The following is a 25,129-nucleotide window of genomic DNA, read 5'->3' on the forward strand; positions in this document are numbered from 1 at the left end:
ATATTTGATGGGTTACAGTTGTACAGTTGCCTTATTTGATCTATTCCATTAGAAAGTCCCTAGTTATGTAAGTTAGTTGGCTGCTTCTGATTGGTTGAGCATGTATCATATATCTCTGATAACCTGCTTTAAAGTCTGCTCTATCTGAAACTAATTGGCTATCCCCTGTTTCTTTTCATTAGTACTAGCATTCAGATATTAAATTGTACCAGCCTCATTTATTGTACAGATCTTATTTTCCCATTGAATTACATTGGCAATTCAATAGTGTACAATTGCCTAGGTTCAGTTCATGTGGAGAAATGGTAAATGACCTAGTGAAGAAAAAGCTAGAAATCCTCAGGGTGCCCAGGCAGGGCTCCTCCTCTCTAGAATTGAATTTTTGTTATCCTCATTACTTCTACCACTCTCCGACGTCTTTGAAAATACAAAAAATACAACTGTTATTATTTGTCTAGTGTTTTTTCCAGGTGTTGAAGTGGGCGCACTGGCCTAATACAACTTAGTAACTATATCTTTTTTTAGGAGTGGAACACAGAATGACATAATATGATTCCTTCTTGTGGACGGCAAGCCACCCAGATGCCGAGGCAAGAGATTGAGGACATAAGCTGTTCCAGTATAATAAAATATATAAAATAAGAATAGTTATAGTAGATATAGATAATAGATATGATTATGTATGAATATCATTAATCATTAGTTTGTAGCAGTTACTCTTTATTCCAATATTATAATAATCCTTGCTCTACAATTATAACTTAGGAAAAACCAGGCCATACAGAGATAGGAGCTGAGGGGACATAGTGAGAAGTGACCAGAAAACAAGAATGTGAGCCTTCTGTTACGCCCAGGCAGGGCCACCACAGGGCTCCTTGGTCTAGCGGTAATGCCAGCGTCTGGGAAGACGCCCGTTGCCAAGCGGACCGTGTTCTAGCGGTAGCGTCAGTCTCAAGGAAAAACACCCACTACTTAGCAGACCAGGAAAGGGAGTCTCTCTTTCTCCAGAGGAGTTCACAGAAGACTCTACTCTTCCACCTCCTCTGGAGGGCCTGACATGAGTCAGGCCCACCCGCAGTTATCCGGAGGCTTAACCATCTCCCTGTGATGCTGTGTTTCAGTGGTCACACTCCTAGTCCGCCTTCATGTTCCATCCTGTACACCTGGCTCTGCCTTTTAGATAACAGTAGCAAATTAGTGAAAGTACTAGAAGTCTCTGATATGCAGAAATAATAGCGTAAGTTCTCTCTCTCTCTCTCCTCTCTTTCTCTCTGCCTCGGCTGCCAGGCAGGGAAGGGCCCCCTGTCCAGTGGACACGTGACCCACATGACTTTACCTATCATTGGAGATGGCTCTCACTCCTTACCCTGCCCCTTTGTCTTGTATCCAATAAATATCAGCGCGGCCTGACATTCGGGGCCACTACTGGTCTCCGTGTTTTGGTGGTAGTGGTCCCCCAGGCCCAGCTGTCTTTTCTTTTATCTCTTTGTCTTGTGTCTTTATTTCTACAATCTCTGCTCTCCACACACGGGGAGAAAAACCCACCGACCCTGTGGGGCTGGACCCTACACTTCCAAATTAAAATAAACTTGTAATGAATCAGAATTTATAAGCTGATATACAAAATAAAGTATAAATAATGTTTATTATCATTATACAATTATTTAGCTATTAAAGAAGAATGAACTCCATTACTTTATGCTTATGAATTACCCATACTCTCATTTTATGAACTTGGAAACTTTATTTGATAACTCATCCTTGATATTAAGATTCACATTATTAATATCAGGCTGGATGCAGTGGCTTATTCCTATAATCCCAGCACTTTGGGCAACCCAGGCAGGGTGAGTGGATCACTCTAGCCCAGGAGTTCGAGACCAGCCTAGCCAACATGGCAAGACCTTGTCTCTACAAATAATTAAAAAATAATTAGCCGGGTGTGGTGGCAGGTGCCTGTAGTCCTAACTACTCGGGAGGCTGAGGTGGGAGGATCACTTGAGTCAGGGAGGCAGAGGTTGCAGTGAGCCGAGATCGCAACACTGCACTCCAGTCTGGGTGACAGAGTGAGACCTTGTCTCAAATAAATAAATAAATAAGATTCACTATTATAATTCAAATAATCATTTCAATAATATATAATTATGTTTTCTACACAGTAATTAAGTAGTAATGCTAGTTACAAGGCTGAAAAAGTATTCCTGAAAATCTTCAATTTATGAACTGAAGTTTGATGTTATAACAAGATAGATATTCAAACCACCACCCTCAGGTACAGTTAATGTAGTAGATTGCACTCTGAAATATCCAAATTAATGCCCAAATTAAAAAACAATATTAAAGAATAAATATGCTACCGTGGTTGTAGGTATATGTTAAGGATGTGTCATTTCTAAGGTATATTCTTATGGGAAAAACTAGTCTTAAAACATATGGGTATTCTATGGACCTAACTGGTGTATGTAGAATTCATTTGGATCTTTTTCTGAGGAAAATCTTCAAACATAAAGTAGAAATAATATGCCTATTATTTCACAGAACACATTTTCTTTTCTTTTTCTTTTTTCTTTTTTTATGAAACAGAGTCTCCCTTTGTCGCCCAGGCTTGAATGCAGTGGTGCCGTCCTGGCTCACTGCAACCTCCACCTCGTGGGTTCAAACAATTCTCCCACCTCAGTGCCCATCGCCGCCTGCCCCACCTCCAGTAGCTGGGATTACAGGAGCGCACCATCATGATCGGCTAAGTTTTTGTATTTTTTGTAGAGAGGAGGTCTTGTTATGTTGCCCGAATTTGTCTGGAACTCCTGAGCTCAAGTGATCTGCCCGCCTTGGCCTCCCAAAGTGTTGAAATTACAGGCATGAGCCACTGCGCCCAGTCGTGGCATATTTTCATTGCCTAGATTAAACACTATATTCTGCTATATTTGTTGTTACTTTTTGCACAAAACATTTGAAATTCTTAAGTATTGCATCTCTAAAAGTTAAGCACATTTTTTACAGAACCACAATGCATATTAGTATCGCAGCCAGTAAATATAACAATAATTTCTTAATATTATAAATAGTTCAATTTTAATAAAAATTATCCTATTTGTTCCTAAAATGTCTTTTACAGTTGATTTGCTTACACCATATCCAATACAAAACTATGCATTTGACTTGTTTGTTATGTCAGTAGTCACATTCGCATCCATAACTTGGCGGTGTTTAGAAGGGCACCGTGTAACAGAAACCTTTAAAATAAATTGGAAACGCTGACATTTCCCAAGGAGCAGGAGCGAGTGCACAGGCTTATGGGAAATGTACTTTTTTTCCGGTATTGGCGCGGGAAGGGGCTCCTTTTGCGCGCGCGCACTCCCGCCACTTGTTGGTAAATTGACTCCCCTCAGGGGCTGGGCCACACCACTGGGGAGCAGGGAGGGGCGGGTGAGCCCCAGAGGGTTGGGCGAGGGTCCAGGGGCATTGGCGTCTCTGTCGCGGGAGGCGTGCGTGGGCTTCAAGTAATGCAAACGGGTGGGAGGCTGAGGCGGGGGGATCGCTCGAGCCGGCGAGGCGAAGGCGACGATGAGCCGAGATGGCGCCGCTGCACTCCAGCCGGGGTGAACAGAGACACAGACAGAGAGAGAGAGAGACCCTGTCTCAAAAAAAAAAAAAAAAAAAAAGAAAAAAGAAAAGAAAAGAAAAGAAAAGAAAAAGAAAACAAGTTTAGAGAGGTGAACTGACTTACCCAAGATCATATAACCAGCAGCTGCAGGAACCTAGTTTGAACTCTGTTCTCCATGTCTCCTTGTTCTTTTTAATTATCCACCGTGTCTAAAACCCAGCATCGTTATTCACAGCATTGAGCACTGATGTGCCTTCACAGGAAACTTGGCCCCGTGTGTTTCTGGGATTCTTGATGTTTCTTCTGAGCTCCAGGGTCAGGCAGTATGATTGAAGTTTCTAAGCCAGGTAAGCCTTGTCCAGCATTTGTCCTTGAGGGACTCTGTTTGAATTCGTAGATGGCCCAGGCCTTGATTCTCAGAGAAAGTATGTTATCTGAAGGTCAGGTTGAAGATTCCAACTGAATTTACTTTGTCCCCTTGTCCCAGCATCCTTGGAACAAAGAAGCTTGTGAGGTAATAAGGAGTAGTTCCTAAGAACCCACGTGGAGGGTCACACTTCTGATCTGAGACCTTTCAGCAGAGCCTGAGAGCAGAGTGGAAAGGGCCAGGAAGGAACATGTCCGGAACTGCCTGTTCACTGAAGACATTTTTGCTGCTCCTGTACAGTTAAGTAACACTTGGTGATGTCAGCACATGCGGAAACCACGGCAGACTGTCCAGTGGATGGGCTTTCAGGAGGAGATTAGCTGCCAGCGTGAGCAAGGGGCAGGCAGCACAGGAGAGGACATGTCACTGCCCACTGTGAGGATTGTGAGAACACAGTCTGGGGAAGGCATCGCCTAGATGGGGAACTCGTCCCTGCTGCTCCCTTCCTGTCTACTCATTGTCTTTGAAGCCTGTAGAGATGCATCATTGTTCCTATTCTGATGTTACAAAAATCAAGTGACAGTGTTGTATAAAGGTGAAAAAATGGGCCTAGAAGATATGACTTATTTAATCATGTCATTTGTTAGTGGCATACTCAGAAAATAACTCATTAGGGCTGGGCTCAGTGGCTCATGCCTGTAATCCCAGCACTTTGGGAGGCCAACGTGGGAGGACTGCTTGAGCCCAGGAATTCAAGACCAGTCTGGGCAACATAGTGAGACCCGGTCTCTAGAAAAAAAAAATTATCTGGCTGTGGTGGTGCGTACCTGTAGTCCTCCTACTTAAGAGGCTGTGACTTGAGGATCACTTGAGCTTCAGACCAGGAGTTCAAGGCTGCAGTGAGCTGTGAATCGTGCCACTGTGGTCCAGCCCAGGCAACAGAGCCAGACCCTGTCTCAAAACAAAAAACAAAAAAGTCTAAGTGCCATCCAGTCTTAAACAATTAAGCCACATCAAGTTTTTAAAATTAAAAGATCCTTTTGAGAAACTGCAACTGAGTTAAAATAAACAATTAAAGCAACCCCATTGTTTTCTGGAAATGTTGAGGAGGATTTTCTAACTGAAGGGACAAGTGCTATCATTAAGAAGGCTGAGAAACAGTACAGCCAGGGCGTTTTTTCCAGTGTTTTAATGACGGCTCAGTCTTTCTTTTCTGTATTGTAATTTGCTTAATTGACTGTCTGCTGTTTTAAACTTTTCTTTTAGCCAATGGGAGGGGAACATGCATTTTTTATGAATCAGTAGGAAATATTTACACTGATTTAATGAAGAATTGCATGTCTAAACTTGTGGTGACCTGTCAGAGTCAGCATGGACATGTGGGTGTTCCTCCACAGGGTCTTTCCTGTTCTTAGGGTTAAAGGGACATTGCCCCCAGGGGCTTTGCATGCAAGTTTTGTAGGCAGGTGAGTCTGTGTGCTGCACAGCAGCCAGGCTGCACAGGATCTCATTCTCTTTCCTTCTTCCCCAGCTTTACCTTTATAATTCTCTTCCATTCTCCATGAGTAACAAGAAACGAACAGACCTCAGGTGAGTTGTTTATTCTCACTTTGTTTTATAATGGACTTTGTGAGATTTATAAGGGGACAGAAATTAAAACAGAAAAAAATAGAAATAGATAAAACTCAACATCAGGGAAACTATAAAGTAGCAGGTCAGTAACTGAGCAAAGTCAGTTTTCGATACACGCAGGTCCTGTAATGTCCCAGATTATCCAAGTTGAGCTGCAGATTTGCCTCTGATCTTTCTGACAGCAAAAGAAAATTCAAAGAAAAGTCTTTCAGGAGATGAAAACATTGGGGTTCAAGTGGACAGTTTTTCAGTGGTCTTGCTTCATCCAGAGATAAGATTCAGAGTATCCAGAAGAAGGCTGAATGGTCTGCATGCCCTTAACATAGCTCTGCTTGAACAATTCCCTCCCGTCATCTGTGGTACTACACGTGAGACTGCCACTCACTCTGCTTCCTTGCTGACACTTGGTGTTGTCGGACTTTAGACTTCTTGCCAATGTAACTTCTGTGAAAACCCTGTCATTTTAATATGCATTTTTCAGATTACTAATGAGATTATATATCCTATATTTATGTTTTTTTGTGAACAGATTACTATTTTTGAATTATTTTTCTATATTATTTTTTTTTTGATTTTTTTAAAATTTATTTTTTATTATTATTATACTTTAAGTTCTAGGGTACATGTGCATAACGTGCAGGTTTGTTACATATGTATACTTGTGCCATGTTGGTGTGCTGCACCCATCAACTCGTCAGCACCCATCAACTCGTCATTTACATCAGGTATAACTCCCAATGCAATCCCTCCCCCCTGCCCCCTCCCCATGATAGGCCCCAGTGTGTGATGTTCCCCTTCCCAAGTCCAAGTGATCTCATTGTTCAGTTCCCACCTATGAGTGAGAACATATGGTGTTTGGTTTTCTGTTCTTGTGATAGTCTGCTAAGAATGATGGTTTCCAGCTGCATCCATGTCCCTACAAAGGACATAAACTCATCTTTTTTATGGCTGCATAGTATTCCATGGTGTATATGTGCCACATTTTCTTAATCCAGTCTGCCACTGATGGACATTTGGGTTGATTCCAAGTCTTTGCTATTGTGAATAGTGCCGCAATAAACATACGTGTACATGTGTCTTTATAGCAGCATGATTTATAATCCTTTGGGTATATCCCCAGTAATGGGATGGCTGGGTCATATGGTACATCTAGTTCTAGATCCTTGAGGAATCGCCATACTGTTTTCCATAATGATTGAACTAGTTTACAATCCCACCAACAGTGTAAAAGTGTTCCTATTGCTCCACATCCTCTCCAGCACCTGTTGTTTCCTGACTTTTTAATGATCGCCATTCTATGTGAGATGGTATCTCATTGTGGTTTTGATTTGCATTTCTCTGATGGCCAGTGATGATGAGCATTTTTTCATGTGTCTGTTGGCTGAATGAATGTCTTCTTTTGAGAAATGTCTGTTCATATCCTTTGCCCACTTTTTGATGGGGTTGTTTGTTTTTTTCTTGTAAATTTGTTTGAGTTCTTTGTAGGTTCTGGATATTAGCCCTTTGTCAGATGAGTAGATTGCAAAAATTTGCTCCCATTCTGTAGGCTGCCTGTTCACTCTGATGGTAGTTTCTTTTGCTGTGCAGAAGCTCTTTAGTTTAATGAGATCCCATTTGTCAATTTTGGTTTTTGCTGCCGTTGCTTTTGGTGTTTTAGACATGAAGTCTTTGCCCATGTCTATGTCCTGAATGGTACTACCTAGGTTTTCCTCTAGGGTTTTTATGGTATTAGGTCTAACATTTAAGTCTCTAATCCATCTTGAATTAATTTTCGTATAAGATTCTATATTATTTTTAAGGCTCTTCTATATATTTTGGAGAATAATTCTTTGTGTATTATATTTGTTACCAACTCTCCAAGTTTTTCTCTTGTATTTTACTTATGCAGTGCCTTTGGCTTTATGAGAATGTTTTTATCTAGGCTGATCTGTTGATTTTTTTGTATTTGAATTTTTTTTAAAGTTCTTATTTAATTCAATATAGTGATTTTTTTTTTTTTTTGAGACGGAGTCTTGCTCTGTCACCCAGGCTGGGGTGCAGTGACACAATCTCAGCTCACTGCAACCTCCACCTCCTGGGTTCAAGGGATTCTCGTTCCTCAGCCTCCTGAGTAGCTGGGTCTACAGGCGCGTGCCACCACGTCCAGGTAATTTTTTGTATTTTTAGTAGAGATGGAGTTTCACCATGTTAGCCCGATGGTCTCGATCTCCTGACCTCATTATCTGCCTGCCTCGGCCTCCCAAGGTGCTGGGATTACAGGTGTGAGCCACCATGCCCAGCCAATATAATGATATTTTTCAAAAAATGTTGTTTAGGCCAGGCGCAGTGGCTCACGTCTGTAATCCCAGCACTTTGGGAGGCTGAGGTGGGCAGATCACCTGAGGTTGGGAGTTTGAGATCAGCCTGGCCAATATGGCGAAACCCCGTCTCTACTAAAAATACAAAAATTACCTGGGCATAGTGGCGGATGCCTGTAATCCCAGCTACTTGGGAGGCTGAGGCAGGAGAACCTGGGAGGCGGAGGTTGCAGTGAGCTGAGATCATGCCACTGCACTCCAGCCTGGGTGACAGAGCGAGGCTCCATCTCAAAAAAAAAAAAAAAAAAAAAAGAAAAAGAAAAAAGAAAAAACGTTGTTTAATGTTTATACACTGCTGGTGGGAATGTAAATTAGTTCAGCCACTGTGGAAAGCAGTTTAGTGATTTCTCAAAGAACTTAAAACAGAACTACCATTCTACCTAGCAACCTCATTAGTGAGTATATACCCAAAGGAATATAAGTCATTCTGCCATAAAGACACATGCACACATATGTTCATTGCAGCACTATTCACAATAGCAAAGACATGGAATCAACCTACATACCAATCAATAGTAGACTGGATAAAGAATATATTGTACATATGCACCATGGAATACTATGCAGCCATAAAAAAGAATGAGATCATGTCTTTTGCAGCAACAAAAGGTGGAGCTGGAGGCCATTATCCTAAGTGAACTAACACAGGAACAGAAAACCAAATACTATATATTCTCACTTATAAGTGGGAGCTAGACATTGAGTACACATGAACACAAAGAAAGGAACAAGAGACACTGGGGACTATTTGAGGGTAGAGGATAGGAGGAAGGTGAATGTCGAAAAACTACCTGTGGAGTACTATGCTTATTACCTGGGTGACAAAATAATCTGTAAACCAAAATTCATGACATTCAACTTACCTATGTAACAAAGCCATACATGTACCCGTGAACCTAAAAGTTTTTTAAATTTTTAAATTAATATACTATTTCTAGTGTTTTCTTTTTTCTTTCTTTTCTTTTTTTATTTTTATTTTCAACAGAGACAGGGTCTCATTATGTTGCTCAGGTGTGTCTTGAACTCTTGGGCTCAAGCAATCCTCCTACCTCAGCCTCCCAAAGTGCTGGGAAAACAAGCATGAGCCACCACACCTGGCCTACTTCTAGTATTTTTTAATACTAGAAAAATATTTAAGTCTTGACTCAATCGGGAACTCATTATCGTAGATAATATGAAGACAAATCTAATTTTACTTTTTTCCACATAATACCAGTTGCAGCGAACCCTAGTTATTAGCGTTTTTCTCCAGTGAATTATAATGCCACAGTTATCATTACATGTATTACTATGTCTGTGTATTTTTTCTTCCATTCGTCCTTAATTAATTCTCCATTAGGTTTGTCTTGTCCTGTCTCACCCTTTTTACTGGTCTTACTGAGTGACAGCTGGCATCCTTACCTTGCACCTGATTTTCAGAGATAACTCAGGAAGTGTTAGCAAACACTAGAATACTTTTTTATTTTTGACGAAGTCTTGCTCTGTCGCCAGGTTGGAGTGCCGTGGCGCGATCTCAACCTACTAGAACCTCTGCCTCCCGTGTTCAAGCAATTCTGCTTCAGCCTCCCAAGTAGATAGGACTATAGGCGTGCGCAATCACGCTCAGCTAAATCTCATATTTTTAGTAGAGATGGGGTTTCACCATGTTGGCCAGGGTGGTCTCGATCTCTTGACTTCGGGATCTGCCTGCCTCAGCCTCCCAAAGTGCTGGGATTACAGACATGAGCCACTGTGCCCGGCCAACACTGGAATACTTTCTGTAGGCTTGGAGTCTATATTCACTATCCTGTTATGTAAGTTTCTTCCTACACCTTACTTGCCAGGAGAAATTTTTTTTTAAGTTTTGATGTCCATTATACCTTTTGTGTTTTCTGTACCTTTAAAGATAGATTTTGATTACTAATTTGATTTCTTAGTTGGTTTATAGTTTTTCTGGTTTTCTAATAACTCTGGTACAATTTTGGGTACACATTTATTGTATTTTTTCACACACTTATTTTAAAATTGTACATTTTTTAAGGTTTTTTATTTATATTAATCTTTAAAAGGCATGATTCTTAAAATCTTTAATCTGTAGTTAATGTTAATTTTTCATTCCAGTTTTTATCACTTATTATATTGCACTTTAATATGGAAACTGTTGATTAGAAAATGAAAAACTGTCTTCTGGCTGGTCAAACATCTGAAGACCTAGGTTGGCTACTGGGTTTTTTCAACATGCTCCCAGTCTTTTGTTGTTAAAGGAATTAGAATGTTTATTACATTTATAAGGTTAATTTTTATTCAAATGGCTTTCTTCTTTTTGTCTTTTGTTACTGCTTTTAATTATTTGGAGAAGGTTATATGCTTTTCATAATGATGACATCCCATTGAAATCCATCTGTCTCCCACCTCCCTATTGTGGGGTGGCTATTTCAAGTTCATCAGATAAGCCAGAAGCTAATCTCCACCTCTTCAATTGGTATATGAAAAACAGAAAAAGCCCCATACAAAAGAGTATAACTGAAAACAAATATACCTGAAACTACTAGTGTGCTAAAACTGCCAAGGTTTTACTCACATTTTTGTATCAGTGTATTCACATCTAGCATAATAAATGGCCAATAAAATACTGTAGAAATAAATAACAAAGGCTGGGCGCGGTGGCTCATGCCTGTAATCCCAGCAATTTGGGAGGCTGAGGCAGGCAGATCACGAGGACAGGAGATTGAGACCATCCTGGCTAACACGGTGAAACCCCGTCTCTACTAAAAATACAAAAAATTAGTCGGGCGTGGTAATGGGTGCCTGTAGTCCCAGCTACTCGGGAGGCTGAGGCAGGAGAATGATGTGAACCCAGGAGGCAGACCTTGTAGTGAGTTGAGATCATGCCACTGCACTCCAGCCTGGGAGACAGAGTGAGACACCATCTCAGGAAAAAAAAAAAAAAAGGAAATAACAAACTATAAGAAAAACAAAAACATAGACCATTTTTCAACCTCAACGTGGGAACCTGACTGTCAGAGCTAAAGTATGCTTCCAGTACACATTTTTGTTTTTAGATAGGGGGGTCTCACTCTCTTGCCCAGGATGGAGTGCAGTTGTTCAGTCATGGCTCACTGCCGCCTTGACCTTCTGGGCTCAAGCAATGTTCCAATCTAAGCCTCCCATGTAGCTGGGACTACAGGAGTGCACACTCACACTTGGCTAACTTTTTTTTTATTTTTTTTAAATTTTATTTATTTATTTATTTATTTATTTAGAGACGGAGCCTCGCTCTGTCACTAGGCTGGAGTGCAGTGATGCCATCTTGGCTCACTGCAACCACCGCCTCCCAGGTTCAAGCAATTCTGCCTCAGCCTCCGAGTAGCTGGGACTACAGGCATGTGCCACTATGCCCAGCTAATTTTGGTATTTTTAGTAGAGATGGGGTTTCACCATGTTGATCTCTTGACCTCGTAATCCACCTAACTCCGCCTCCCAAAGTGCTGGGATTACAGGTGTGAGCCACTGTGCCCGGCCTAACTTTTTATTTTGTAGAGACAGGGTCTCCCTATGTTGCCCAGACTGGTCTTGAACTCCCAGGCTGAAGTGATTTTCCAGCTTCAGCCTCCCAAAATGCTGGATTACAGGCATGCGCCACCATTCCCAGCCCTAGTATACATTTTTTAAGAGCTCTCCGAAAGGGAGAAAATTAGTCATTCCCAAATACACCTCACTATACATCTGCCTTCCAAACTTTTCTTCTATTCATCCAGGAGGGTTTTTAATTTAATTAATTAATTAATTTAGACGGAGTCTCGCTCTGTCGCCCAGGCTGGAGTGCAGTGGTGTGATCTTGGCTCACTGCAAGCTCCGCCTCCTGGGTTCATGCCATTCTTCTGCCTCAGCCTCCCGAGTAGCTGGGACTACAGGCGCCCACCACCACGGGTGGCTTATTTATTTATTTATTTCGTATTTTTAGTAGAGACGGGATTTCCCCATGTTAGCCAGGATGGTCTTGATCTCCTGACCTCATGATCTACCTGCCTCAGCCTCCCAAAGTGCTGGGATTACAGGTGTGAGCCACCGTGCTTGGCCCCAAGCAGGTTTTAAGTACAATTGAAAGAAAAGATAAAGCTTGTGGTTCATTCATCCACTTCCTACTAGAGTGGAAGTAGTGTCCTAACACTTCAGATGTTCTTAGTAAACTAAGCTGGAGGAATTTTTCCCTTGTTCTAGTCCAGAGCAAATACTTGTTTATCAAGAAATATATAACTCCTTCCCCTATCTGTGTTAGTCACCTGTAAAGAGATGAATACAGGCTGGTATTCTGTTCCTCTAGGCTCCTCACTCAACACAGCTGATGTTACAGAGTTCATATTTTCTGAGAAGAAACTTTTTTACAATAAAGGTACCAGAGAGAGGCTGAATGCCATCAGCTCTGTGTACTTGGGTACATTTTTGGATGAGTAAGCTAATAAATTATCTGTTGTTCTATAATTATGTTTGCACCCTGCCTGAGAGAAAAAGATCTTCATTGCCCTGTCCCTTGAAAGCACTGACAAGGGGTTATCAAAAAAGACACTTCTGAAAATGGCTTATCTTTCTAGATTACCATAAAACACCATTTTAGTTGACACTGATATTCAGCAGACACCTTTTGAGCTCTTCCTGAAATGTTTGCCCTCTCCACCTAACAATAAGTTTATGGAGTCTGAAAAATTAATCTGTAGAGGGCATTTTTCCTCAAAGCAGTCTGCATTGGCTTTTTAGCAGGTTTTTTTTTTTGAGATATAATTTATGTAATTTAACATTCATCCACTGTATGTACAATTCAGTGATATTTATTAAATTTTAACAGCTGTGCAAACATCGCCACAATCCAATTTTACATTTATATCACCCAAAAACATTCCTTCGCGCCAATATGCTGTTAATTCCCACTGTAACCCCCAGCCAATCACTGATCTGCCCTGTCTCTATAAAATTATCTTTCAGCCTGGCCAACATGGTGAAACCCTGTCTCTAACAAAAAATGTAAACTTTAGCCGGAGGTGGAGGCACGTGCCTGTAGTCCCAGCTGCTCAGGAGGCTGAGGTGGGAGAATAGCTTGAACCCAGGAAGCAGAGGTTGCAGTGAGCCAAGCTTGTGCCACTGCACTCCAGCCTGGGAGACAAAGTGAGACCCTGTCTCAAAAAAAAAAAAAAAAAAAAAGTCTTTCTAAACATTCATATAAATATTTAGTCTTTTATGTCTAACTCCTTTTATTTAACAAAATGATTGTTTTAGGTTCATCCATGTTGTAGGGGTTCCAGTTTCTCCATATCCTCAACGTCATTTGTTATTGTCTGTTTTTATAATAACCATTCTAGTAATTATGTAGTGGTATCTCATTGTATGTTTAATTTGTAGTTCTCTAGTGACTACTGATGTTTGCTTTGTTTGCATGTGTGTATTTTCTTTATTTTTTGAGATGGAGTCTTGTTCCATCACCCAGGCTGGTGTGCAGTGGTGCCTTCATGGCTCACTGCAACCTCCACCTCCCGGGTTCAAGTGATTCTCCTGCCTCAGTCTCCTGAGTAGCTAGGAGTACAGGCACAGGTCACCACGCCTGGGTAATTTTTGTATTTTTAGTAGAGATGGGGTTTCACTATGTTGACCAGACTAGTCTTGATCTCCTGACCTCAGGCAATCCACCTGCTTCAGCCTCCCAAAGTGCTGGGATTACAGGTGTGAGCCACCACGTCTGGCCCTTGCATTTATATATTTTCTTTGATAAATGTCTCATTCAAGTCTTTTGCATGTTTTTAGAATTGGATTATTTGTCTTATTAAGTTGTAAGTCTTTTTTTTTTTTTTTTGAGACAGAGTCTCACTCTGTCACTCAGGCTGGGGTACAGTGGCATGATATCTTGGCTTACTGCAAACTCCACCTCCCGGGTTCAAGCAATTCTCCCGCCTCAGCCTCCTGAGTAGCTGGGACTACAGGCGCCCAGCACTACACCTGGCTAATTTTTTTATTAGTAGTAGAGATGGGATTTCAGCATGTTGGCCAGGCTGGTCTCGAACTCCTGACCTCAGGTGATCTGCCTGCCTTGGCCTCTCAATGTGCTGGGATTACAGACTTGAGCCACCGTGCCTAACCAAATTACAAGTCTTTATATATTCAAGTTATAAGACTTATCAGAAATATTACTTGCAAATGTTTTCTACTAATATATAGCTTATCTTTTCATTGTCTCAGTGTTATCTTTTGAATCACAATAGCTATCACTTTTAGTGAAATCTAGTTTACGATTTTTTTTGTATGAATTGTGCTTTGTCTTGTCTAAGAACTCTTTGCCTAACCAATGGTCACAAATTTCCTGCTGTCATGGCTACTCCATTCTTGGGCTTGTGTGAACACTCATGGGACCTAGGCTGACAGCCACTGGATAAATGATTCTGTTCACTGCCTCTTCTGTGGTAGCTGATCTTTGACGGACATTAACAAAAGGCTCAAAGATCTGCACAATTTGTGTGCACTACCAGATATCCAACCCACTTCTTCTTTACAAGACCTCCTTGGCTCCAGTCTTCCAATCCTGTTCCAACCAATCAGTCTGTTTGCCAATCTTCAAGAATCTGGGTATTACCTTAGCTCACTTTTCTTGCCACAGATAATAATAAACAAGTGTGTAATTTGAAGCTGTGTTCATTGTGAGGATTTCCCCATCACCACCATCTTTCAGTGACATTCCTGAGTGGAATTTTAGTGGACATGGAAGACACCAATGTGAGAGAACCAGGCCCAGGATTCTCCTCTTATACTCTGTCACAGCGAATACTCCATGGAGTATTCATTCTTGACTGAGAGAGAAAGATCTTTATTGAACTCTCTACATGAATTGAAGTAGAGGTAGTCATATGACAGAGGTAAGTGCCATGGGTCACCTATTTGTATCAATTACTTAAGTTGCTGAGACCTGTTCAGGCCCAATTTCCAATGTACCATTTTTGTTGTACAATAAACTGTTGTTTCCCTGCCTGTTTTATGACTTGGTGTGAGTCTGACAGTAACCCCACACCATGGGCAGCTGTAGTCACATAGTCAATAGATTACACTAAGTCAGCTGCTCAGTTTGTACTAGGATCAAGTAGTACACAGGAGCTGCTTTTGAAACAACGAGAGGTTCTTTGCTGCAGATGGCATAGTTTTGCTCCAGAATCCTAGAGGACTGTGCTGTTACTGGGCTGTTTTGGCTTGTCAGAACCCCACACAGTGTTATGTTATACCACTGAGAACTTTAGTGCCATTGGATGAAGGACAACAGATGGAACCTGCTGTGAAACCCTTTCCTGCTGTGGGCCCCATTCAAAACTGGCCTTCCTCCAAGGCACCCAGTAAGTGGGACAAAACAATATTCCCAAGTGTAGTAGGTGTTTCCCCCATGTGCAAACAGACCTTTCAGATACCTTTCCTTTTTTTTTAGCAGTAGGAGACTCAAGTTGTGTAATAACTTGATCTTAACACTGGGGGGAGTGTCCAACCTTGTACCAGACACCAAAATGCTGATATAGGTGTGTGTGTTTGTTTGTTTGTTTGTTTGTTTCTCAGCCTCTAGTAAACACTTATCTTACCAAGGTATGCAGAGTACTTGCCACTTTTTCCTCACCAGGTTCCATTGATGTGCCATCCATGTAGTGGCCAGGGTGATGTTTTGTGGAACTCACTGTGTACTACACTGTGACAGAGGGCAGGAGAATTAACAAGACTAGGAGAAGACAATATATGCTGCTATCTAGTGTAGAACAAAGTGAACTGCATTTGAGTCTTCTTCAGGGAAGTTAAAAAGGATCCTTTTGCAGTTTAATAGCTGCATATTAAGCTCCAGAGATTACTATTTTTTCTAGTAAAAGCACGATTAGCACAACAGCTATGATTATGACCATTCTGGGATTGGTATCGCTTCTGATTTACCAGTTTAGCCAGGGAGAGGGAAATCTTAATTGGCACCACTGGCCTTAACTACAATTAATGGCTCTTACTCCACAAGTCCAGAAGGCAGTGTGAAAGCTCTGCTGCCTGATAAGTTTATCCATTCCAATTATTCACTCAAGGGCGGAGTAAAAGACAGCAGGACGTATCTGTATACTCTGGACTTTAAGATGGACTTGGATGAGGACTCTAACATCTGGCCTTTGTACATTCATAACATGCATAATAGTGGCATTTTGGGTTCCCTGGTTTCAGTCAGATTATACTCTGAATATAAACATTCCAAAGATCTAATATTCCTTTTTTGCCAGTGTACTGTTGCTCTGGTAAATGCATAGACACCTCTTTGGGAGGCTGGGCACAGCGGTTCATGCCTGTAATCCCAGCAATTTGGGAGGCCGAGGCAGACAGATCACCTGAGGTAGTTCAAGACCAGCCTGACCAACATGGAGAAACCCTATCTTTACTAAAAATACAAAATTAGCTGGGCATGGTGGTGCATGCCTGTAATCCCAGCTACTCAGGAGGCTGAGGCAGGAGAATTGCTTGAACCTGGGAGGTGGAGATTGCGTGAGCCAAGATCATGCCATTACACTCCAGCCTGGGCAACAAGAGGAAAACTCTGTCTTAAAAAAAAAGCAAGTCTCTTTGGGGGAAATGTTAAGGGACTAGCTATTGTATATAATTGCTATGTCTTTGGGAGGCCCTCAAAAATATTCTTCTTTCCTTCCATCTGTAAACTCTGGATCTCAGAACTGGTTCAAGGATGAAAACTGGGTGAGGGATTGTTATTATTTTTCCATTACACCACCTAATGTCAACCCATCCGATCTTGACCTGTTTTTTATTGTGTAAGCTAAATGTTTCAGAAAGTGAATTGTCACTTCTCTTTTCACTTTCTTGATAACATCATTTGATGCACAAAAGTTTTTAACTTTGACAAAATCTTATTTATTTTTTGCTTTGGCTGGTTGCACTTTTGGTGCCCTGTATAAGACCACATTGCCATATCCAGAGTCATGAAGATTCACCCCTATATTTTCTTCTAAAAGTATTATGGTTTTATCTCCTATATTTAGGTTATATATCCATTTTGAGATAATTTGTATATATGATATGAGAGGGATTCAGCTTTTTATGCTCTCCTTTAACAGTATAGTTTCTCTCTCAATGGTAACTGCTTCCTGGGAATAAGATGGGGCATGATATGACCAGTGAATACTCCAGAGATTGTCTATTGCTAGGTATTCTTGGCTGTAAAGTGGCACCATTCTTTGACTAGATATGTTTAGAAATTTAAGCATGTGACATTGTCCACTCAGGAGTTCTTGAGTGGTATGGTCTGCATCTGCCATGCAGATAAGAATTGTTGTGCCATACCCAAAAAAGGTTTCTAGCACAGTCAATGCTGGTAGTATCCTCAAGAAGAGGGTTGAGCGTCTGTATGGTCTATTTGCTAGGGCCTTCCAGATTTGGTGCCCCAAGCTATGTGCTCTGGAGTCCCTTTGCCATTTGTATTAGTTTCCTGGGGGCTGCCATGACAAAGTACCTAAAATTGGGTGGCTTAAACAATAGAAATGTATTCTCTCACAGTTCTGGAGGCTAGAGTGTAAGCCTCCAAAATGTTGTAGGGCCATGTTGTTTCTGAAGCCTGCTGGGGAGAATCCTCCCTTGCCTCTTCCTAGCTTCTGGTTGTTGCTGGCAATCCTTAGCATTCCTTGACTTGTATGCACATCATTCCAGTCTCTGCCTCCATATCAAATGGTGTCCTCCAAATGTATCTCTGTGTCTACAGTTTCCTCACCTTATAAGGACACCAGTCATTAGAAAAGGGCTTACTTAATCCACTGTGACCTGATTTTAACTTGATTACATCTGAAAATACCCTATTTCCAAATAAAGTTACATTCACATGTACCATGTGTTAGGACTTGAACATGTCTTTTTGGGAGGACACAGTTCAACCCACAACCTGCCCTCTGCCCCCCAATCCCCGCCAAAATTCATATCCTTCCTATGTGCTAAATATATTCACCTCTTCCCAATATGCCCCCAAATCTTAACCCATTACAGCATTAACTCTAACTCTAACATCTTATCTAAATATAATAAATTCAAAAACTCCTAAATTCAATCTTGTAAATCATCTTAATCAGTCATGGTCCATCCTGGGGTAAAATTCCTCTCTGTCTACAAATCTGTGAAACTCAAAAAAACAAATCATCTTTTCCCAAAATACAATGGTGTGGGACATAGTACTAGAGGCAAGACCACAGCTGGTGGAATGGTGATTGGCTGCACATACTCCTGGTAGATTGACTTCATTGAATTCTTCAGGTGGGTTTTGCTGTTCCAGCCTTTGAAACTGAACCAGATAATATTTCATTTAATGTACATTCATATACTCTAGTGTCTGTAACTGATAATGCTAAATTTATTGTAAAAATTGATGTTTTCATTATGTGTAATACTTCTCCGAATTGTAAGGCATGTTCCCAGTGTGGAAATTACACAATTACAATGGATCCTGGGACAAGTGCACAGGCAGCCTTCCCTAGCCCAGTCATGTACTGTCAGTCAATAAATGCAGGGGAAGCTTAAAAACCTTATTAAAGAGTTGGTAGAGACAGGAGTGCTTCACTGTTCAACAAGCTGTACAGACTGCTCTCCCACTCAGGCCAATTAGTCCTAATAAGCCTTTAGAGCTACAAATGTCAGTGCCTGGTCAGTGTACAAACTAGAGTCACCTAAGCATCAATCACACCTTTCACATACATAAAAAAGTAGCCAGTTACTTTCCCAAGTGCAGGTAGCCCAGAGGTTGGAGTCTGTTGGGTGCTGGTACACTGAAGTCCCCGAGGAGGCCCAGACTGGGCTAACAGATTAGCTGAATTAAATGCTGAGGGGTGTACTGAGGCATTATGGCTGTGCAACTACAGAAAAAACTGTTACAAACTTTACACAATAAAGAAAACTCCAACCAATGGGCTGAGCTGTGGGCCAAGGGGTTGTCCTGGATGGCACACCTTCAAATATATCTTGCTACATTTTCACTGCCTTATGGACAACAGTCGATAAGATGGCAAGTGGTCCAAGACCTGGACACAGGAACAAGTCCTAAACCCTGTCAGGTGGTACATTATGACAGCAGAGAGTCCAGTATTCTTACCTCTGTCACTCACGTGGGCTCCCATGGAAAAGACCCTTCACAATGAATATCGGTGGCATCAACAGATGTTGGGTCCGGCTGATCAGACCTGAGTTACCCAGGTAAAGACCGTAGACATCTGGATATAACATCACACAGGACATGGTAGTCCTATATTCCAGGACCCTTTTTGAAATAAAAGCACATTCTAGGCTTCTGGGTAGACAAGAATTTTGAAAGCACACTATTAAACCCAGTACATTACAAGGGTCGAATTAACATCATATCCCTGCAGTTCACGTGTCCCGAATGGTCCCCAACAAAAAAGTGTCCGGAATGGTCCCCAACAACTGCGCTCTGCGCGTTTTGCAATCTCTTGCAGTGCTTCCCTTCGTTTCTGTTCCTTACAGAGACGCCCCGGAACCTTCAGGTCTATACCCCGCTCCGGCAGCGGGTTCAGCCCGAGTGGGACAAGCAGCCTAGCTGAGGAGATTTGGGCTAGGTTCAGGGTCCCGCGCGGCTCGGGGGCAGTGGGAGCGGGGGCGGGGCGTCCCTGTGAGTCAGAGGGTGGGCACGTGCGCGCGTGTCCAGGCCCCGCGCGGGGTGTGCGCCTTGGCCCTGGAAGGGCTCCAGCTCTGCTTCCAGGCTGAGCTGGGTGTGAATTGGTCCCTACGGCCAGAGGATGGACCTGCGTGGGATGAGGAGTCCTCATCTTTAGAGGGATGCTGTTAATATGTCTACCAAGAAGAGTCGAAGACCAGGCTGCAATGCAGTAAAGCAAGGCGTTTATTGGGGTATTAGGAATTACAATTCGGGAGACGCATTGGGCTAGAAGCCAAATTGTATTCCAAAGAGAGGTAGGGGAACAGGGGGAAAATCAGAAAGGAAGCTACGGGTGTTTACGCAAGTTCTGAAAGAATTATCCGTTGGTGGAAGCGGGTGACTTAGTACCTGAGTCCATAGTTCATTGGTTGTTACTGTTCAAGAGTTGCAACGCTGGCGAAATTCAGCTGTTTTCCAGAATTTTGTGGTTGTTGCAGTTTGGCCCACTTCAAAGGTTCAAGGCAAGTTCCATTTTTTTTTTTTTTTTTTCCTGCAGTTTTGTAGGATGTGCTGGCAGCCCTTAGAATGACTTCCTACCTCCAGTTTAGAGCTCTCAGTCAGAGTAAGACCATTTTGTATAGCACATCCCACCGATATGTGCCACGCAGAGTGGTTCTGAGTTTCACATTTTTGGCATATGTAAAAAATTGGCAGAGTTTAGTAGTTAACCTCAGCTGATAAGGTATTTGGAAAATAGTTTGTTTTTCTCATTAGCTCTTTCATTTAGTCCTTACAACAATCTTTATGTGACTGTTTTCCGTCTTGACAAACAAGAAAACTGAGGTTCTGAGGGTTCAGGTGAAATGGTCAAGGTCACACGTCCAGGGTAGACCACCCTACCTAAAACCGTCTTGTATTCCTGAAATCATACTAAAGTGGGTGGGGGGCGGCTGAGTCTCACCTTGTAGTCATGTATTTTGGGGTTTCTCAGCATCTCGAAGCCCTTGGGTCAGGCTGCATGACTGTGTTGCTTGGACTCCTGCACTGTCCAACCTTCAGCATAGTCAGTGCCTTCAGAGTTTAGACAAGGAAGTTCTCTGAGATTTGGAATCCTGAGTGAAGCTTCTGAATAAAATGGCTTTGTCCTTTAAGCTCAGGTTTCAGCTCCTCGGAAGAAAGCAGTTCTTGTGAAGTAAGAAGAAGGGGCCTAGGAACAGGAATCCCACCTTGAAGATCGCTTCTCTAACCTGAACGTTGTCAGTCCAACTTCAGAGCAAAGGCAGGAAACTGCCAGAAAGGGCAGAGCCTGATGGTTTGCACAGCCCGAAGTAATTCTTCCTCCTGCTTAGAATGAGTGATACTCTGTAAATGTCATCACATCCGGAAGGTCTCCCCTCTATGGTGAAAGGTTTGGACCATGTTTCAGAAAAGATAGGTGACTGGACTGAGTGGTGGCAAGGGGTATGCTGGTGGAAATATTAATCTTGGAGGGTTGGTGTGGGCATGGTCTGCAGGGAGAGATCACTGGGCGTAGCTGGAGGAGTTCTAGCTCTAGTCTTTAACCAACATGTCCCACATTCAATCTCCATGGTCTTTGTCCAGGTTCTGAGCTGCTCTCTTACCATGTCCATTGTGATATGGGCCCTCTAGAGATGTGGTGTTGCCTTATCTACCCTGATCCCATAGAGGTAGAGAATAGGGGTGTCTGTGTCTGCATCATTACAAAGCTGAGAAACCGTGACTCTTGGATGTATAAGTAACCTGTCCAGACTCACCCAGTTTGTAAATGGCAGAGCAGGAATAGAAAACACCCGTCCATCTTATAACAGATAAGTCACCTGCCAGTTTCTGTTGCAACTGAGTTAGAAGCAAACAATCTTAAAACAGATCTTTCTCCAAAGCACTCCCATCATCTTCTGCAGCATGATTTCTTTAAGGGTTAGTAACTCAGTAGGAATGTAAGTAAACAAATATCCTGAGTATTTCACCTATGGGAGTGAACATGGCAGGTAACAATTTGTCTTCTGATATAATATTTGTTGAATTAGTCCTGGATTCGTTCTGAAAGAAAAATGAAATTGACCGTTAGGAAGTGAACCCAGTGAAAAGTTGCATAGCCAACTTCTGTGAGATCTTGTCAGATTTACACATGTGAATTCTCACTCAGCATAGCTCTTGCTGTCTCCTCAAGGAACAAAGAAACTTTTTCCCATAGAGGAGTGTTTAACCAGTTGGTGGGCAGCAGTTTTTAGGAAATCTCAAAGGTCCATAGCAGGCCAGATCTTACATGACCACCCCTATGTTTTTCTCCCGTAACTGTACATTCAGCTTCCCCTGCACTTTCCCAAGAGCAACAGAAGAAAAACAAATGCCAGGTGAGTTGTTTATTCATTTCTTATGTTTCCATTGCATAAAATGATAAAAGAGTACCATGATGAAAATTATTAAGGAATTTATAGTTAACAGATCTAAAATAGGGAAAAGTCAACATATTAATTGTAAAGACATCAAGATAATTATAATAGTTTTATTTTAGTGTGTATATATTATACATTGTGTTGTATAACTGTAATTATTATTAGTGACATGCAGACTTATATCTGATACTCTGCGCAAAAGGACAATGCTTTGTTTTGACCATAAGAATAAACAAAAGAGGCCAGGTGTGGTAGCTCATGCCTATAATCCTAGCACTTTGGGAGGCCGAGGTGGGTGGATCATTTGAGGTCAAGAGTTTGAGACCAGCTTGGCCACATGATGAGACCTGGTGTCTACTAAAAATACAAAAACTAGCCAGCGGTGGTGGCATGTTCCTGTAATCCCAGCTACTCGGGAGGCTGAGGTAGGAGAATTGCTTCAACCCTGGAGGCAGAGGTTGCAGTGAACTGACATTGTGCCACTGCACTCCAGCCTGCATGACAGAATGAGACTCTGTCTAAAAAAAAAAAAAAAAGGATAAACAAAAGTAATTCTTCATGGAACACAAAGACTTCCTGGCCTGAAGTCTAAGAAAATGTCTTTAACTCTCTTCATGAAAGTGATGTAGTTGACACCCTTAGTTAACAAGCCTGAAATGCATGCTGCCTGTGATTGCCACGCTAATTATTCTTTAGTGGCACAGAAGGCAGAAAGTCAAAGGACAGCTCAATTGATTCAGGTTGTGGATTTCTTCTGTCTGCTTCATGTTCTTGTCTTCCTGGAGTTTTATAAGCCTAGCATATCCCCAGGTGTTTTATAACTCTTACCCTCTTTTTCTTGACTGATTACATACTCTCTAGATTTTTAACTATATCAAAGGATAAGGTAACCCCTCAAGAGCTGAAACATGAAACATGAATTTGGTGCCTTTAAAGTGATAGCTCTCAGTGGTTAGATGTGCTCTCACTGAGCAAAGCAAACTGTTAATTTTCTATAGAATTTTTGCAATATGTTGGTGTATTAATTTCCTGTGACTGCGGTAACAAATAGCCACAATCTTTTTGTTCTGTTAACAGAAATTTATTCTCTCCCAGTTCTGGAGCAGTCTGCAATCAAAGTGCCATCAGGGCCATGCTCCTGCTGACAGACCTAGAGGAGACTATTCCCCATTTCTTCGGGTGGCTGTCAGGAGAGAGGGAGGGAAATGGAATGGAGGAAAAACTTTAAGATGAAGAAAAATAACATGCCTTAAGCCCTGTGTCAATCACTGTTCTCCAGAGAAACAACTGATAGAATATGGGTGCATGTGCCTGTTTTGTGTGTGTGTGTGTGTGTGTGTGTGTGTGTGTATTCATTTTAAGAAATTGGTTTATGTGATTATGGGGGCTGGTTGAATGTAAAATTTGTAGGGCAGACCAGCAGGCTGGGAGCTAGGTAGAAGTGAATGTTGCAGTCTTGAGGCATAATTCCTTCTCTGAAGCCCTAACTCCCCAATGCCTCAGAATGTGACTGTATTGGAGATAGGGCCTTTACAGAGGTAATTAAGTTAAAATGAGACTATTAGTGTGAGCCATGATCCAGTCTAACTGGTATCTTCATAAGAAAGAGAGATGAGGATGTGCACCAGGGGGATGTGTGTAGAGAGGGTGACTTTGTGAAGAGACAGTAAGAGGATGACCACCTGTAAGCCAAGGAGAGGGGCCTAAGAAGAAACCAACCCTGTTGACACTAGGAGAATGACAAATAAATTCCTGTTGTTTAAGCCACCCAGTCTGTGGTACTTTGTTATGGGATCCCCAGAAAATGAATGTATACAAATAGTGATTCTATTTTTAACATTTTGAGGAAGTGCCATACTGTTTTCCATAGCGGCTGCATTGTTTTATGTCCCTCCAACAGTGAAAAATGTTCCAATTTCTCTATATTTTCACCAACACTTTCTGTTTTTTAATAGTCATCCTAATAGCTGTGAAGTGAAGTAACATTCTCTTGAGTATAATTGAGCATACTAATAATCTCCAGTGTCTCCAAAAACAGTCTCTTCTGATTCTTGATACAGTTTATTATTATTATTATTATTATTATTATTATTATTATTATTATTATTTACTTTTTAGACGGAGTCTTGTTCTGTTGCCCAGGCTGGAGTGCTGTGGTATGATTCTGGCTCACTGAAACCTCTGCCTCCTGGTTCAAGTGATTCTCCTGCCTCAGCCTCCTGAGTAGCTGGGATTACAGGTCTGTGCCACCACATCCAGCTAATTTTTGTATTTTAGTACAGGCGGGGTTTCACCACATTGGCCAGGCTGGTCTCAAACTCCTGACTTCAAGCGATCCACCCGCCTTGGCATCCCCCATTTTTTTTTTGATAGTCACATCTTCAGTTCATCTTGGTACATACGTAGTTTGTGTTACCGGTTCTCAAATTTCTAGTGAAACTTCTTCATTTTCCATTTACATTTATAAGTGAAGATTTGGTTTGATTAATGTAGGTGGCTATTGTGAGTTTAGTCAGAAATGTGGAACGCTGTTACTTCATCTGTTTACTTCCCTCAATGAAAGAGCTGACTTCAAGAATCTGTAAATGAAATCATTGGAAAGATGAACAGGGATAGATTCCCTCTCACGTTATCAACAGGGAGCATATAGGTGACTAAAGGGATTCTCCATGTCTAAAGTGCAGATTTCTCATACTGTGGCATTAGATCACTGTGATCTGTCTCATCGAAGACTTGCCTTAAAGCAAAATCTTTTTCTCTCTGGTTGACTTGGCCATAATCAGAGCCCCAAGTATTTACCCATATTTACATAATACATTCTTTTTATCTGCTTTATCTTTCAGCCGCCGCTGTGCTTATACAGTGGCAACTTCCTAAAGGGATCTGATAGTCCTTCAGTTGTTTTCTCAGCTAGTCCATCAGCACACTGCCCACTTGGAGTTCCGTGGTGTCTGGTAGCAATATACATATATATATATGTATATATATACACACACATATATATTTTTAAAATTATACTTTATGTTCTACGGCACAAGTGCATAATATGCAGGTTTGTTACATATGTGTACATGTGCCATGTTGGTGTGCTGCACCCACTAACTCGTCATTTACATTAGGTAT

At 41.7% G+C, this 25,129-nt stretch overlaps 1 protein-coding gene across 5 annotated transcripts in view; it reads left to right on the forward strand.

The window, feature by feature from the left end:
- The window catches only part of ZNF248 (zinc finger protein 248), a 100,828-nt gene extending 77,056 nt beyond the window's left edge, over positions 1 to 23,772 (forward strand). For 2 of the 5 annotated variants that reach the window (XM_025397327.1, XM_025397328.1), the window contains one exon: positions 20,742 to 23,772. In XM_025397327.1, coding sequence (XP_025253112.1) covers positions 20,742 to 20,780 — 39 coding nt within the window. In that variant the 3' untranslated portion in view covers positions 20,781 to 23,772. Of the gene's footprint in view, positions 1 to 3,839; positions 3,973 to 20,741 lie in introns of those variants that run through there. The other 3 variants (XR_003121202.1, XR_003121203.1, XR_003121204.1) reach the window with 3 other exon arrangements.
- The last annotated feature ends 1,357 nt before the right edge of the window (positions 23,773 to 25,129 follow it).

This window comes from Theropithecus gelada, chromosome 9 (assembly GCF_003255815.1).
Source record: "Theropithecus gelada isolate Dixy chromosome 9, Tgel_1.0, whole genome shotgun sequence".
In the NCBI taxonomy this organism is placed as follows: Eukaryota; Metazoa; Chordata; class Mammalia; order Primates; family Cercopithecidae; genus Theropithecus; species Theropithecus gelada.